General features: G+C 50.6%; 5 protein-coding genes across 5 annotated transcripts; 2 read left to right on the top strand and 3 right to left on the bottom strand.

Moving 5' to 3' along the window:
- Positions 1 to 520: 520 nt before the first annotated feature.
- On the bottom strand, positions 521 to 1,369 carry BO97DRAFT_403596 (import motor complex subunit PAM16). Its single transcript, XM_025694776.1, has 2 exons — positions 1,350 to 1,369; positions 521 to 1,268 (listed from the first exon to the last, which is right to left on the bottom strand). The coding sequence occupies exons 1-2, from the start codon at positions 1,350 to 1,352 to the stop codon at positions 864 to 866; spliced, it is 408 nt and encodes a 135-aa protein (XP_025554796.1). The 5' UTR covers positions 1,353 to 1,369; the 3' UTR covers positions 521 to 863.
- A 334-nt stretch (positions 1,370 to 1,703) lies between these two features.
- Positions 1,704 to 4,163, top strand: BO97DRAFT_468518 (integral peroxisomal membrane protein). The gene is made up of 3 exons (XM_025699757.1): positions 1,704 to 1,951; positions 2,039 to 3,243; positions 3,303 to 4,163. Exons 1-3 carry the CDS (start codon positions 1,939 to 1,941, stop codon positions 3,930 to 3,932), a joined length of 1,848 nt encoding a protein of 615 aa, XP_025554795.1. The 5' UTR covers positions 1,704 to 1,938; the 3' UTR covers positions 3,933 to 4,163.
- A 66-nt stretch (positions 4,164 to 4,229) lies between these two features.
- Positions 4,230 to 6,409, bottom strand: BO97DRAFT_403594 (Zn(II)2Cys6 transcription factor). Its single transcript, XM_025694775.1, has 5 exons — positions 6,266 to 6,409; positions 6,005 to 6,207; positions 5,139 to 5,951; positions 4,884 to 5,087; positions 4,230 to 4,790 (listed from the first exon to the last, which is right to left on the bottom strand). The coding sequence occupies exons 2-5, from the start codon at positions 6,181 to 6,183 to the stop codon at positions 4,292 to 4,294; spliced, it is 1,695 nt and encodes a 564-aa protein (XP_025554794.1). The 5' UTR covers positions 6,184 to 6,207; positions 6,266 to 6,409; the 3' UTR covers positions 4,230 to 4,291.
- A 423-nt stretch (positions 6,410 to 6,832) lies between these two features.
- Positions 6,833 to 9,728, top strand: BO97DRAFT_385027 (amine oxidase). Its single transcript, XM_025693444.1, has 4 exons — positions 6,833 to 7,464; positions 7,524 to 8,103; positions 8,161 to 9,069; positions 9,147 to 9,728. Exons 1-4 carry the CDS (start codon positions 7,120 to 7,122, stop codon positions 9,377 to 9,379), a joined length of 2,067 nt encoding a protein of 688 aa, XP_025554793.1. The 5' UTR covers positions 6,833 to 7,119; the 3' UTR covers positions 9,380 to 9,728.
- Positions 9,560 to 11,847, bottom strand: BO97DRAFT_363431 (putative cyclopropane-fatty-acyl-phospholipid synthase). Its single transcript, XM_025692500.1, has 4 exons — positions 11,643 to 11,847; positions 11,017 to 11,503; positions 10,200 to 10,951; positions 9,560 to 10,145 (listed from the first exon to the last, which is right to left on the bottom strand). Exons 1-4 carry the CDS (start codon positions 11,745 to 11,747, stop codon positions 9,936 to 9,938), a joined length of 1,554 nt encoding a protein of 517 aa, XP_025554792.1. The 5' UTR covers positions 11,748 to 11,847; the 3' UTR covers positions 9,560 to 9,935.
- Positions 11,848 to 12,050: the final 203 nt, after the last annotated feature.

Genomic DNA, 12,050 nt, shown 5'->3' with positions numbered 1-12,050 from the left:
AAAATACGTTGCGGAGATAAGGTGTCGCGGCGGGGCAAACAGTTGTGATCTGATATTAACCTTTTCCCGCGCCGAACTTGTCTGCCATGTAGGTCGCGCCATTTATTCCGATCTGGTGCGTCTTGCGTAGCTATACTTGAATCTAGAGACTAAGGTTTGATAGTGGGGCTTGTATGACCACATTTCTTCCAGTGGGCACCTGTTAGGTAAAAATGAGCTGAAGACAAGGGATGTTGAGACGGAACGAGTTATGCGCTCTGTTTTTATACATATTATACATATACAGATTGTGAATGGGTGGATGACAGCCACACAAGCCAACAGTCGGCGGCGCTCAAAATACAGGAGGGGAGAGAGATAATGAACAGGAACAAAGAGCAGACCGAGAGAGCGACCCAGGAAGGGGACAGTAGTTAACTGTATCGGTTGACTGTCCCACTTCTTCAAAGAGTATACCCAAGAAATACCGCCCCGAACCAGATGCACTGAAGGGAAGAGCACAGCCAGCAGGCTAACATCTTCGACCTCAACTGCAATGGTACTCTTCTGTCACTCTCGTGCCGGATCTGACCGGTATAGGCGCGACACGCCATCGAACAGAGGGAATCTAAAACAAGTCTTCCAATCCAAAGAACCTTGGATTCACCAAAAACGCCATGCTATGCTGCGAAAACTCAGGGACGAAGGCCGGAGACGAAGCGGGTCGGAGAAGTGTCGAAGATCATCTTGCCGAGTACGGTTAACGCGATCGATCCTTCGACCAGCCTCGGACCCGATTAAAACACGTGGAAGGACCGAGAGAAAGAGGAGTGAAGCCGAGACCTCGAGAAGCTTCCCGATCGAAGGAGGACTGGAAAATCCCTTCACCGGTCCTTGTACACCTTGGGCTTCCATCCTTCTTGCAATTCCTTCTCCTGGGCAGCATGGCGCTCCGCCTGTCGGACCTCCATCTCTAACCGTTCGCGGGCACGGAGGATCTTGCTCTGGAGATAGAAGCTACCGCCCTTCTGGGGATCGTTCATGTCAAATAGCTTCTTGAAGCGCTCCATCACCTGCTCCAAGTTGGCCTCACCACCTTGGGGGGGCTTGACGTTGAGGATCTTGCAGGCTTCATCGAGGGTCAAGCCAGAGGCGGCACCACCGCCGACCTTCTTGCCGGTCTGAGCAGCGTATTTGGAGGAGGCCTGGGCCTGCTTGTAGGCTTCGGCGAAGGCACGACCGAAGACACGGGCGCCCGTGACGACAACCTGGGTGACGATGCGATGGGCCTAGACGATGACGAAGAGCGGGAAACTGTCAGTGGAAAGATAGAACCACAGAATGAATTCGTTGCTTTGCCGGTCACATACCATAATGCGGTATAAAAGAAAACAAATCAAGAGAAACTTCTCAAGAGCAAAAAAAGGAGAAAGAGAATGAAGGTGGACGGTTCGTCGTCTGGTCTGTCAACTGTCTGAAGGGGAGGTTGAGACAGATTTGGATGGCAATGGAAACCGACAGAGGGAAATTTTCGGCGGTGGTTTTAGTCCGACCCGGGGAAATAGTATAGAATGGTATGGTATGGTATGGTATGAGCTGTAAGATTTAATGTACGGGTACGGAGTACGGTATTCTAATCTGTTGCGGGAGAGAGCGAGACAGTCTCTCCCCTGTCACATGTTCCCGAGCAACATCCATCGTCTGGAAAAGCTTCAAAGCTTCTGTTTCTATTTCCCCGCAAGTTGATGGATCTTCCTTCTTTCATTTATTGCCTGCCGGGTCTCATTTTTGCTCCTCTACCGCCGTCCCGGGGCTGGGTCTTCTAGCCTATCTCTTCTCTCTCTCTTTCTTTTATTTCTTCTCCTCTTCCTTCTCCTGCTGCCTTCAACCTCCTCGCCTTCTTCTCCGCTCACCGCCCGCAATGCCCTTGGCGAATGCATATGACGTCTCTGTTGTTGGATGGCAGCACTCGGTACGTGAGACATTAACGCATCTCTCGGTCTTTCTTTCCGCGGTTCCTCTCCCATGGGTGATCTGCCAAATACTGATGCTGGAATAGAAGAACTTCCGTGGATAGATTCCATGGCCCCGTCATCCTCTTCTACGCAGGACCATGCTGATCCTCAGCCTCCGACGGTCGCTGCTTTCTCTCCTACTACCATCTCAGGTTCTTCCTTAACCTCGAGACAACGCTCCAGCATAATCGTACACCGCAAATCTCCTCTTCTAGTAGCCACTCCGCCCCAGATAACCCGCGCCTTGGCTTATTCACATCCTTTCATTTTACCGTCAAATAAACTTGTGGGCTTGCTCACATGGACAACCGGGGACGGATGGCAGAGCTTCCTACTCGTGGCCGTATTCTGGACGCTAGTCCTGTATGGCGAGGCCATCATTCTATGGGCAGGCCCCATCCTGCTGGTGATTGGGCTCATTCTGGGCATGTACTGGAGACGATACTCGCCCCTGTCCTCCAGAGCCCACATGGGTGAGAAACAAAGCCATCAAAGAGTCATGTCCGACAGCTCCCCGCATGGCAACGAGACGCTTGATGAGATCGTCGAAACACTTAGGACATTTACCACTCGTTGCAATATACTGTTGGAACCCCTCGTGGAATTGACCGAGTTCCTGTCCACGCAAAGGACGGCTACGTCTGCTACTACCCGGCCAGCTCTCACTACTCTTTTCTTCCGGATCCTATTTGTGACGCCTATCTGGATTGCTCTGACCCTCCCGCCATTGTATCTGATCACCACTCGTCGCGTGGTTATGATTTTTGGCACTATCATCCTTACTTATCATTCCCGTCCGGCAAGAGTCTGCCGAGTCATTCTATGGCGATCATTGACCATTCGTAGAATCTGTTCGATGCTTACTGGGTTATCCTTTTCAACCGATGTGGCAAAGACCCTATCGGCCGTGATGCAAAGTCACGGCCATGCGGTGAATATCGCCACCAGACGCCGCGGTGACTCATCAGGCGTTCGCTTCACTTTTATCATATATGAGAACCAGCGTCGCTGGTTGGGTATTGGCTGGACGTACTCCCTTTTCCCTTCCGAACGAGCTGCGTGGACTGACGAGCACCTGAACCCCGTGCCTTCAAAGGACGAGTTCGAGCTGCCCGGCGTCCAAAATGGGAATGCTCAGTGGCGGTGGGTTGAAGGCAGTGAGTGGCACATTGAAGGGGCCGATGACCAAATCGGACACTCGGATGCCAAATCATCTGACGGCGGAGGGTGGATTTACTACGACAATAAGGCGAGTTGGTTTTGTTACCCTAAGACCAATACAGGCAGCTTAGCTAACTCTTCCTATAGTGGAATGAGGGTCGCCGTGGCCAGGACGGCTGGGACCGGTATACACGTCGTCGCAAATGGTGCCGTGACGCCGAACTTGTCGAGGTATCCTCTACAGCGGCAGAGGGCACATCTACGGCAGTGACATCTAGTCTGTCCCAAGCTTTGGATGAAGAGAAACGAAAAAGCAGGGTAGCGGCCCCCGTGGATGCACCATCGGCGGATAACAGCGGCGGAGGCGATACCGATAGCTTGGCCCCCTCGACCTCCTCCAAATCACGGAGACGCCATTGGTTCGGGAGCACGAAGAGTGTAAGCGACATCAAGAACAGCAGCCTCTCCTCTGCTCAACCAACATCCACCAATAACTCCTCCGTTGATCTTGGAAGAATAACGTCTGCCAATAGTACCAATCCACCATCCGGGAGAGTCCCCTCCAGGCCGATTAATATCTCTCATTCTCGAAAAATGTCCAACTATTCCGGCACCGCCAGTCACAGCAGCAGTCAAGTAGATGGCAGCCTTCGGGAAAAGGAACTCATTCGGGCGCAAGACCAGCTGGATCGTTGGGCTGCCCGAGCGGCAGGAGGAACAGAAAGGGCGGAGCGAGAATTGGGTTTGGGAGATGAGGTAAACATGGGACTAAGTTGAACTTTTTCTTTTCTTTTTTTGCACTTCTCAGTTCACAAAGCATCGTGAGCCGACCTTTCAGATTGATTTTCGTGCGGGACGTCTGGCTTTTTATGGCGCCATTTAGTTGTGTTGGGCCTCTTTGGAGCATCAGCCATCTTTGTCCTTTATCTATGCCACGACGACATGAAGATACCCTTAAAATTCCAGCAATAAATGATATTCGCAGCTGGTATTCGCACAGTCGACGCGGTCGTCCATTGTTAGCCATTTGAACTGCTAATAGAGGTCATATACGCGTTGATCTTATAAAGGCTAGTCTAGTATGTACATTCTCCATCTTCCGAAGCCATGCAGCCTTTTTAAGTTGATCGCTCAACTCAAGCAAGTATGAGATCCCACTGTAATTGCTCTAATAGATCCAACCAATGCACCCCTTCTGTGGTCCATAGCGCGCGTAGCAGCTCCTTTGCTCGTTTGACATTACCAATTCCGAAATTGACCTCCAGGCTAGTCAGGCATGCCAAAATAAGATCTTTATCCTCAGAATCCTTGACTTCACAGCCCGCTATAAGCAATGGAAATGTGAGAGCTGAGTACTCGCAATGTGCATTGAGGGGAGACGCCGTTCGGATTCTGCCTAGTAGTTGGTGCAGGGCGCCTGACCTCGGCATGGTGATGAAAGTTGACCACGGTGCCGCTGCAAAGACGGTCTTCATGCCCTTGCTCATCTTCTCTAGGATAGAATAGAGGTATATGTATGCCGCATCGCGGAAACAATTTGCGACCATCCGCAGGCGACAGAGATTCATTTCTGTTATACCTTCGGGGATGATGTATTCTATGTCCTGGTGTGTCCAATCACGTAGTGATGTATCGCTAGGTTATGTATCAGTTACATTGGGTTTTTCAGAACTGGCAAAATAGTATGTAGGTCAAGGCTGGGGTGAATTGGTCCGGTGAGCAACTCACACTGCATGAATTTCCAGACCCAAAGCTGCAGGGTCGTGACTAAGGAATGGCAGGTCCGCAATTCTCGCACAGAGTTTGACGAGATCCTCTGCGTAACCTATGTAGATGTCGAGTTTGGTAATTCTAATGCTTTCATCCTCAAGCATACTTGAGGTGACCTGCTTGCGATTGCTGATTTTGGCGACATTATGAGCATATATGTAGCTGTTACCCATGTCAGTGATTTTCTCGTTTTTCGATCCATCAGTGACATACAAGCCCATCAAGAACTCCCTGGTGTCTTGACTCAAAGCGCTAAATCCACCCCGTGCAATGACTAGCCCTTGCAGTGCATTCAGATGTGCTACCCACTGTTTGACGCTCCCACGAACGATCTCGTACTTGCAGAGCAGAGCCACCGCGAGAATAGCTTCATCAGGAAAGCTCCCGGCGGTATATTCAGAGAGCACAGATTGCAGTCCTTTTAGGGTTTGAATGTAATACGTCGTAGCAGCAGTTTGGGCTTCCCAATGATAGGCGATTCGATTCGCGCAATGTGTCGCAGATACTGCGCATAAAGCCTTCATCAGAAGGGAAGAAGACAGAGCTCGAGGTATTATCAGAGACCGTAAGGGATTGTCGGCACTCTCAAGGTTCGCGAGCAATTTGGAGCCGAGTTCCATATGATATCGAAGATAGTGAGATTCCAATTGAGAAAGATGACTCAGTGGTCTACAGGGAGTAGGTGCCACAATAGCCAGGTTCATGGTTTCAGCAGTGGCAGGCGATAGCACCTGGCCATCCTCACTGTGAATGTCATTGGGATTCAGCAGGCACACATCACTAGTTCCAGATTCCGAGGGAGTGGTGGGGCTAGTTGGTAAGTTTTGCAGCCATAGTGTGCTTGGATCGGGCGACTTCACACTGTTTGAACCTGGAGAAAAAGCGGGAAGGGATGAGGATGTGCTAAGTCTCCTTCGTTTTGCTGATTTCGCATGACTGAAGACCTGTGCGGACGGGTTCAAGGGCTCCGCCCACATGGAACCGTATCCCTCACACTGTAGCCCTAACCTTGCACAACTACGACACCTATCGAAGGACTTTAGTCAGTGACAACGCAGGTAGTCGACCACTGGACTTACCCGGGCTTGGCTTCATCGCATCTCTTCCGGCGACGTTTACAGGTCAAGCAACCGGAGCGTGTCCATGTTCCGCCCTCTCTCCTGCTTCTTTTCTTACTAATGATGTGAAACTGGCTCTGTAGTGAGTTCATAGCCGTGTGAGGTTGACAAGTGTTCTCGGAAAATGTGTCCTCCCACATTATGAGCTTATTATGTTTTGAGATCTGAGAATTTAGCATGAGTCACGCGCAGAGCATTTGGGGTGTAGAAAAATTGACATACACGTAGATATGGGACGGGACCGGTATACCAGGGTGATCTTACTAGTACTAAGGAAGGGATGCCCGCAAAGCAAACCTCAACAATTCTCCTCTCTTGTCGACGAGCCAGGCTTGAGAGCACGTAGCCTAGCTGCCAGATTGCAAGAATATAGTGAGGGAAAAGAGTAGGTGGGGGATGATTCTGAGAGTGAAGGTGAATTGGAGATGGTGGAGAAGCGGAGAAGGATTCCCTGAGATGGGGGCGCTAAACTTGAAGAGGAGAAAGATGCGCGCTTATCGCCTCGGCTTCCCCTCTACAGACATCCTTATCGCCTCAGGGAATTCTCGCGTTCCTCGGGCTCCGAAAAACGTCATGTCATGTCAAAACGAGGGGACTAAATAGTTCACTACTTAGCACTCGTCAGTAGTTCGTTGGTTGTGCCAGATGACTAATCGATTATCTCAAGGATGACTGGGTAGTCGATTAAGTCAATCGATCGGCGCAACATGGAGATAAACGCCGCCCCACCGGTACAGTACTACACCTCGATAGCCTACTTTCCGCTTTAGGCAAGTCCATCCAGACTGACTCCATCACAGACCGTGGGGATTTTCTCCAGTCCATCCAAGTAATACGACCCCCCAAAGATCGCTGCTTTTCACCAAAGACAGGCAATGGGACTACTTAAAGCTTCAATGGCCTCCAGCAGTCGACTGGTTCTCCAATCCTCCGGCTCTCGAAAACCTGTCGCTTCCTTGATGCCATATATCTACTACCTCTTTCCCTTTGTCGCATTTTAAATCCTCTTTATCGCCAACGTTATCCCGAACCTACCCATTGTCCCCTTCAGCATCGCTCCTCATCAATACACCAAGATGTCTCTTGCTACTCAGCCAAGTCCTCGTATCACTGCGTCGAGCAGCCCTCATCCCTTCGACCCAGTTACTCCTCGAGAAATCCGACTGGCTGTCCAAGTTCTCGAAGCCGCATTCCCGGGAGTCAAGCTTCGCTACAATCGGATTGATATTCACGAGCCCATCAAACATGAAGTCGTCCCATACATCGAGGCCGAGCGTCTAAGACAGCCTCTTCCCCGCAAGCCCACGCGTCTACTGTACTCGTACTTCCATCGCCTCGACACTCTTGAGTGCTGCAAAGCCCTTATTAATGCTGACACTGCGTCAATCGTCTCTACTAAAGTGCTTCCCAAAACTGTTCAAGTATGAGCATCTCCGTCCGTTCCTAAATCTTCCCCGTGCTGACATTTCCGTGCGTATAGCCCCCAGTTGATATCGATGAACTCGCGGTGATCGAAGAAGTTTGCATGAAACACCCGGCCGTGCAGGCAGAGATCGAAAAACTCAATCTGCCTCCGGGAATGGCCGTGTGTAATGATCCGTGGATGTACGGCACCGATAATCAGAACGAGACTCGTCGCATGTTTCAATGCTTCATGTACATGATGGAGGTTGATCACCCCCAAAATAACCACTACTCCCTGCCCTGCAAGTTTTCGCCCGTTTTTGACGCTTTTACCCACGAATTGATCCGCATGGATTATTTACCAGGCGGGGATGACCACTCGTTTGTTGAGACTCAGGCTTGGAAGCCTGTGAAGGCTGTACAATATGCTCACGATCTCCTCGATGAGCCTGTTCGCACGGATCTCAAGCCCTATGTTGTCCAGCAACCAGAGGGCCCCTCTTTCAACGTGGATGGAAACTTTGTTTACTGGCAGAAATGGCGGTTCAGGGTGGGCTTCAACAACCGGGAGGGCATGGTTTTGTATAACGTCACATATGACAATCGCAGTGTCTTCTATCGTCTTTCAGTCTCCGAGATGACGGTTCCCTACGGAGGTAGGTTTTGACCACAACCTGCTGGATGAGATGGATCACTAATCCGGACTTTCTTAGATCCTCGCGCTCCTTACCACCGCAAGCAAGCCTTCGATGTTGGTGACGTTGGCTTCGGTCTCAATGCCAACCAGCTCTCGCTCGGCTGCGACTGTCTTGGTCATATTAAATACTTCAATGGCTACCGAGCCGATTCCAGGGGTAACCCGGTGCTTCTAAAGAACATTATTTGCATGCATGAACAAGATAATGGAATTCAACACAAACACACTAATTACAGATCTAATGCAGCAACGGTTGTCCGTAACCGTCAGCTGGTTATGCAGATGATCTGCACTGTCGCTAATTATGAATATATCTTCGCCTATATCTTCGATCAGGCGGCTAACGTCGAACTTGAAGTCCGTGCTACCGGTATCTTGTCCACCGTGCCTTTTGATAATGAAGACGGCAAGACTGTTAAATGGGGGACCAATGTCGGCCCCGGCGTCATGGCTCCCTACCATCAGCACATGTTCTCATTCCGTGTCGACCCCGCCCTCGACGGTTTCAAGAACACCGTATACTACGAAGACAGCGTTCCCCTTCCCGAAGATGACCAAAATCCCTACCTTGTGGGATACACCACTCAGCAAACCATTATCAGCAAATCCAGCGCCGCGGATCTCGATATCAGCCGCAGCCGAGTCTTCAAGATCCGCAACGACAGTAGCATCAACCCCATCACCTACAAACCCGTTGCGTACAAGCTCCACGCCGCACCCAGTCAGATGCTGATCCAAAGCAAGAACTCGATCGGACATCAACGGGCTGAATTTGCTAGTCGACCCATCTGGGTTACTAAATACCGGGACGAAGAGCTTTACGCTGCAGGTGAATTCACAAACCAAAGCCACCGCGCAGACGGCGTGGAGACATGGGTCAAGAGAAATGACCCCACGGAGGATGAGGATGTGGTCCTTTGGCACAGTAAGTTTTCTGCCCCTTGGCTTCCCCCTACCTCTGAGAAGAAGTGCCAATGAACTGACCTATTATCTCTCCCTCAGCGTTCGGACTGACCCACAACCCTCGCGTTGAGGACTTCCCCGTCATGCCCATGGAACGTACCAGCGTCATGCTGCGTCCGGATGGCTTTTTCACCAAAAATCCTGCTATCGATGTGCCCCAGTCATCTCAATCCTTCAACAAGTCAACTCTTCACCCGGAAGATGCAGCCGTGTCGTCTTGCTGCTCCGGTGCGGGAGGCAGCAAGGCGAAACTGTACAAGCGCATGGACTGAGGGAGATATTGTGAGAATTGAAGGTGCCAAGTCTGATCTAGAATTTCGCCTTCCATGTAAAAGATCTTGTATGGTTTACGATCACGCATACTATTGGCTAGCGTTCTGGGAAGGACAAGAATCTCGTGTCCCGAATTTTATGTTGTCACTCAGTCTGGCACTTGTGGAAACAAAAATGCAATAACCCATCCATAGCCAGCGTCGTCACGTTTGTCTATTTTCATTAATACATGCTGTTCTGATGTGAATTACACAGCCGTCTTGCTTATGTCCGAGCCAGACTGGTTATATACATCAGAATCCTTGTACATAATTAAGGTGTCATTCCGTGTGAACTCTGCTCACAATCATGTCCCATGAAAAGACTTCCTCTCAGTCTTCAACCCCATTTTCATTCTACGCCACATTTTCCTCACGGGCCTCCACATAGAAATTCAGAAGGCCGTGTTCAGTTTTCCCATGTCAACCGAAGCCTATGTCATCACAACCAGGAATCAAAGACTTGTCATTCGTAGGCGCCGGACAGAGCCTAGAGCATGGGTGTCGAGGACCTGCTTTAAGCCTTCTTGGGCACGTGGGCGCTGGGGACCACACCGTGGCCGACATTGTCGATAGCCGATTGACGGGCTCCGGTGAGACCGAACTGACGGTTAATACCCTCAACACGGTGAGTGGAGTTGATGTTCTTAACAAGAGTAAGCTGCCAGCAGGTAGCACCTCCCTGGCGGGAAACGATGGTGGAGTAGGCCAAGAAGTACTCCCAGATCTATAAGACGCACATCAGTCTTGTTCTGTGAGATGTTAGATGGGATTTATTCACCTTGAACCATCTCTTTCCGTACTTGGCCTCAACCTTCTCACGGTTGCCCAACCAGTTCCGGTACCAGCGCCAGAGGGTGGCAGAGTAGTGTACGCCAATGGTGTCGACAGCCTTAATCTCAAATCCGGCAGCCTCCAGTCGATCAACGACAAAACCAAGCGGGGTGCTAGCGTCAGCTCCCGGGAAGATGTACTTGTTCATGAAAAGACCCCAGATGAGATCCTCGTACTGCCAGGACTTACGCAGACCAGCGATCTGCAAGAAGAAAACACCATCATCATCCAACATCTCGTAGACCTGAGACAGGAAAGTAGTGAAGTGACGGACACCGACATGCTCAGCCATCTCCAGGCAGGTGATCTTCTTGTAACCTCCGTTAACACGGGGAGCGTCGCGGTAGTCAAGGCACATGATACGGCTTTGAGATTCCTCAATTCCGGCGTTGCGAAGACCCTTATTACCCCAGGCAGTCTGGTTACGCCCGAGAGTGATACCAGTAACCTGAGCACCGTAGTGGACCGAAGCATATTTGGCCAGAGTACCCCAGCCGCAACCGAGATCGAGGATGGTGTCACCGGGCTGAATGCCGATCTTTTCGCACACGACTGCCAGCTTATTGTCCTGAAGTTCCTCGAGAGTTTCCTCGCGGTTGATATCGCTGATGATCCCCGAAGTGTAAATCATGCGAGGGCCCAAAAACCAAGCGTAGAAATCATCACCGCGGTCATAGTGGTCACGAACCTGTTCCTCATCTGAATAGCGCAACCACGGTCAGTAAGAATTCTCCCGAGACTTGTACGGAAGGCTCAACACTAACCCTGGGAACGCGTGTGCATGATCATTTCCGGAATGAAACCAAAGAGAAAGTGCTTGAAGAGACCCATAGTGAAACGGAAGTTGGCCCAGTCATGTCTGAACTCAAGGGCTTCCAGGGCGTCACATTTAAATTCCACCTCGCCATTGAAGTACTTCTCGTAAAATACCTCCATGGGGATCTTGCTCTTGCCACGGTAGGCGGCACGGTCGTGCTCGCTAAGGAAGTTGAGGTAATACTCAACGGGGCGACCGGCATACTTGGCCTTTTCGTTCTTGCGAGGAGAGATAGAAGAAGCTACGGACCAAAAGGCCATCAAGATGGGGATGGTGGTGAAAATAGCAAAGAAGATGGTGGTGTAGAGACCACCGCCGACTTGGCGGGCGAAGTACCATGGGATCAGCAACAGTAGGGCGAAAAGCAAGGTGTTGGAGAAGCTATCGCTACCGGGTGAATCGGCCGGGACAGGGGCATTTTTGATGGCCGGGTACTAAACAACAAGCAGACAATTGACAGTCAGCGAATTTGCTTTAGATAAATTTGAGTATCCAATTGAGGAGAACGGAGGAAAGAGAGAGAGAGAAATAGTCGATTATGTGCGCAAGAATAGACACGAAGAAGCGACTCACCGAGGTCGTCCGCACACCGCAGTCATCAGCGGGAGTGGTGCACGAGGCGGGAGGAGTTTCGATATACTCGAAGTCCTCAAGGGACTCGGGATGAACACTCGGCATAGCGGAGGAGACGAATTGACAGATTGGCGGAGGGATGGGGAGGAGGGAGGAGGGAGAAGGGGGAGGGGAGGAAAGAGGTGGAAAGAGAAGAAGAGAAAAGAGGGAGGAGGGAGAGCGAGCGTCACTAAGAGGGAGGGCGGCGGCGGGAGTGAGTAGGAGTGGATGTGGATGTGGATGTGGTTGAATTGCTATATTGGGGAGGAACTGCATCTGATCCCTTCCGACACTTTAAAATTGATGTTTTTCTTTATCTTATTTTATTTTATCTTACAACTTGAGTTGATTACTATTGTTACTACTACT

Source organism: Aspergillus homomorphus (genome assembly GCF_003184865.1).
Source record: "Aspergillus homomorphus CBS 101889 unplaced genomic scaffold BO97scaffold_5, whole genome shotgun sequence".
Taxonomy (NCBI): domain Eukaryota; kingdom Fungi; phylum Ascomycota; class Eurotiomycetes; order Eurotiales; family Aspergillaceae; genus Aspergillus; species Aspergillus homomorphus.
This window is presented reverse-complemented; position numbering and strand designations above follow the sequence as displayed.

Coding starts and splice junctions, on each gene's coding strand:
- BO97DRAFT_468518 (XM_025699757.1), top strand. Junction 3,244..3,302: donor GGATTTACTACGACAATAAG/GCGAGTTGGTTT, acceptor CTCTTCCTATAG/TGGAATGAGGGTCGCCGTGG.
- BO97DRAFT_403594 (XM_025694775.1), bottom strand. CDS start 6,183: ATGTGGGAGGACACATTTTCCGAGAACACTTGTCAACCTCACACGGCT. Junction 5,952..6,004: donor TGCGATGAAGCCAAGCCCGG/GTAAGTCCAGTG, acceptor GTCCTTCGATAG/GTGTCGTAGTTGTGCAAGGT. Junction 5,088..5,138: donor AGGGAGTTCTTGATGGGCTT/GTATGTCACTGA, acceptor CATGGGTAACAG/CTACATATATGCTCATAATG.
- BO97DRAFT_385027 (XM_025693444.1), top strand. CDS start 7,120: ATGTCTCTTGCTACTCAGCCAAGTCCTCGTATCACTGCGTCGAGCAGC. Junction 8,104..8,160: donor GATGACGGTTCCCTACGGAG/GTAGGTTTTGAC, acceptor GGACTTTCTTAG/ATCCTCGCGCTCCTTACCAC. Junction 9,070..9,146: donor GGATGTGGTCCTTTGGCACA/GTAAGTTTTCTG, acceptor TCTCTCCCTCAG/CGTTCGGACTGACCCACAAC.
- BO97DRAFT_363431 (XM_025692500.1), bottom strand. CDS start 11,747: ATGCCGAGTGTTCATCCCGAGTCCCTTGAGGACTTCGAGTATATCGAA. Junction 11,504..11,642: donor GCGGTGTGCGGACGACCTCG/GTGAGTCGCTTC, acceptor CTTGTTGTTTAG/TACCCGGCCATCAAAAATGC. Junction 10,146..10,199: donor ACGGAAAGAGATGGTTCAAG/GTGAATAAATCC, acceptor TGCGTCTTATAG/ATCTGGGAGTACTTCTTGGC.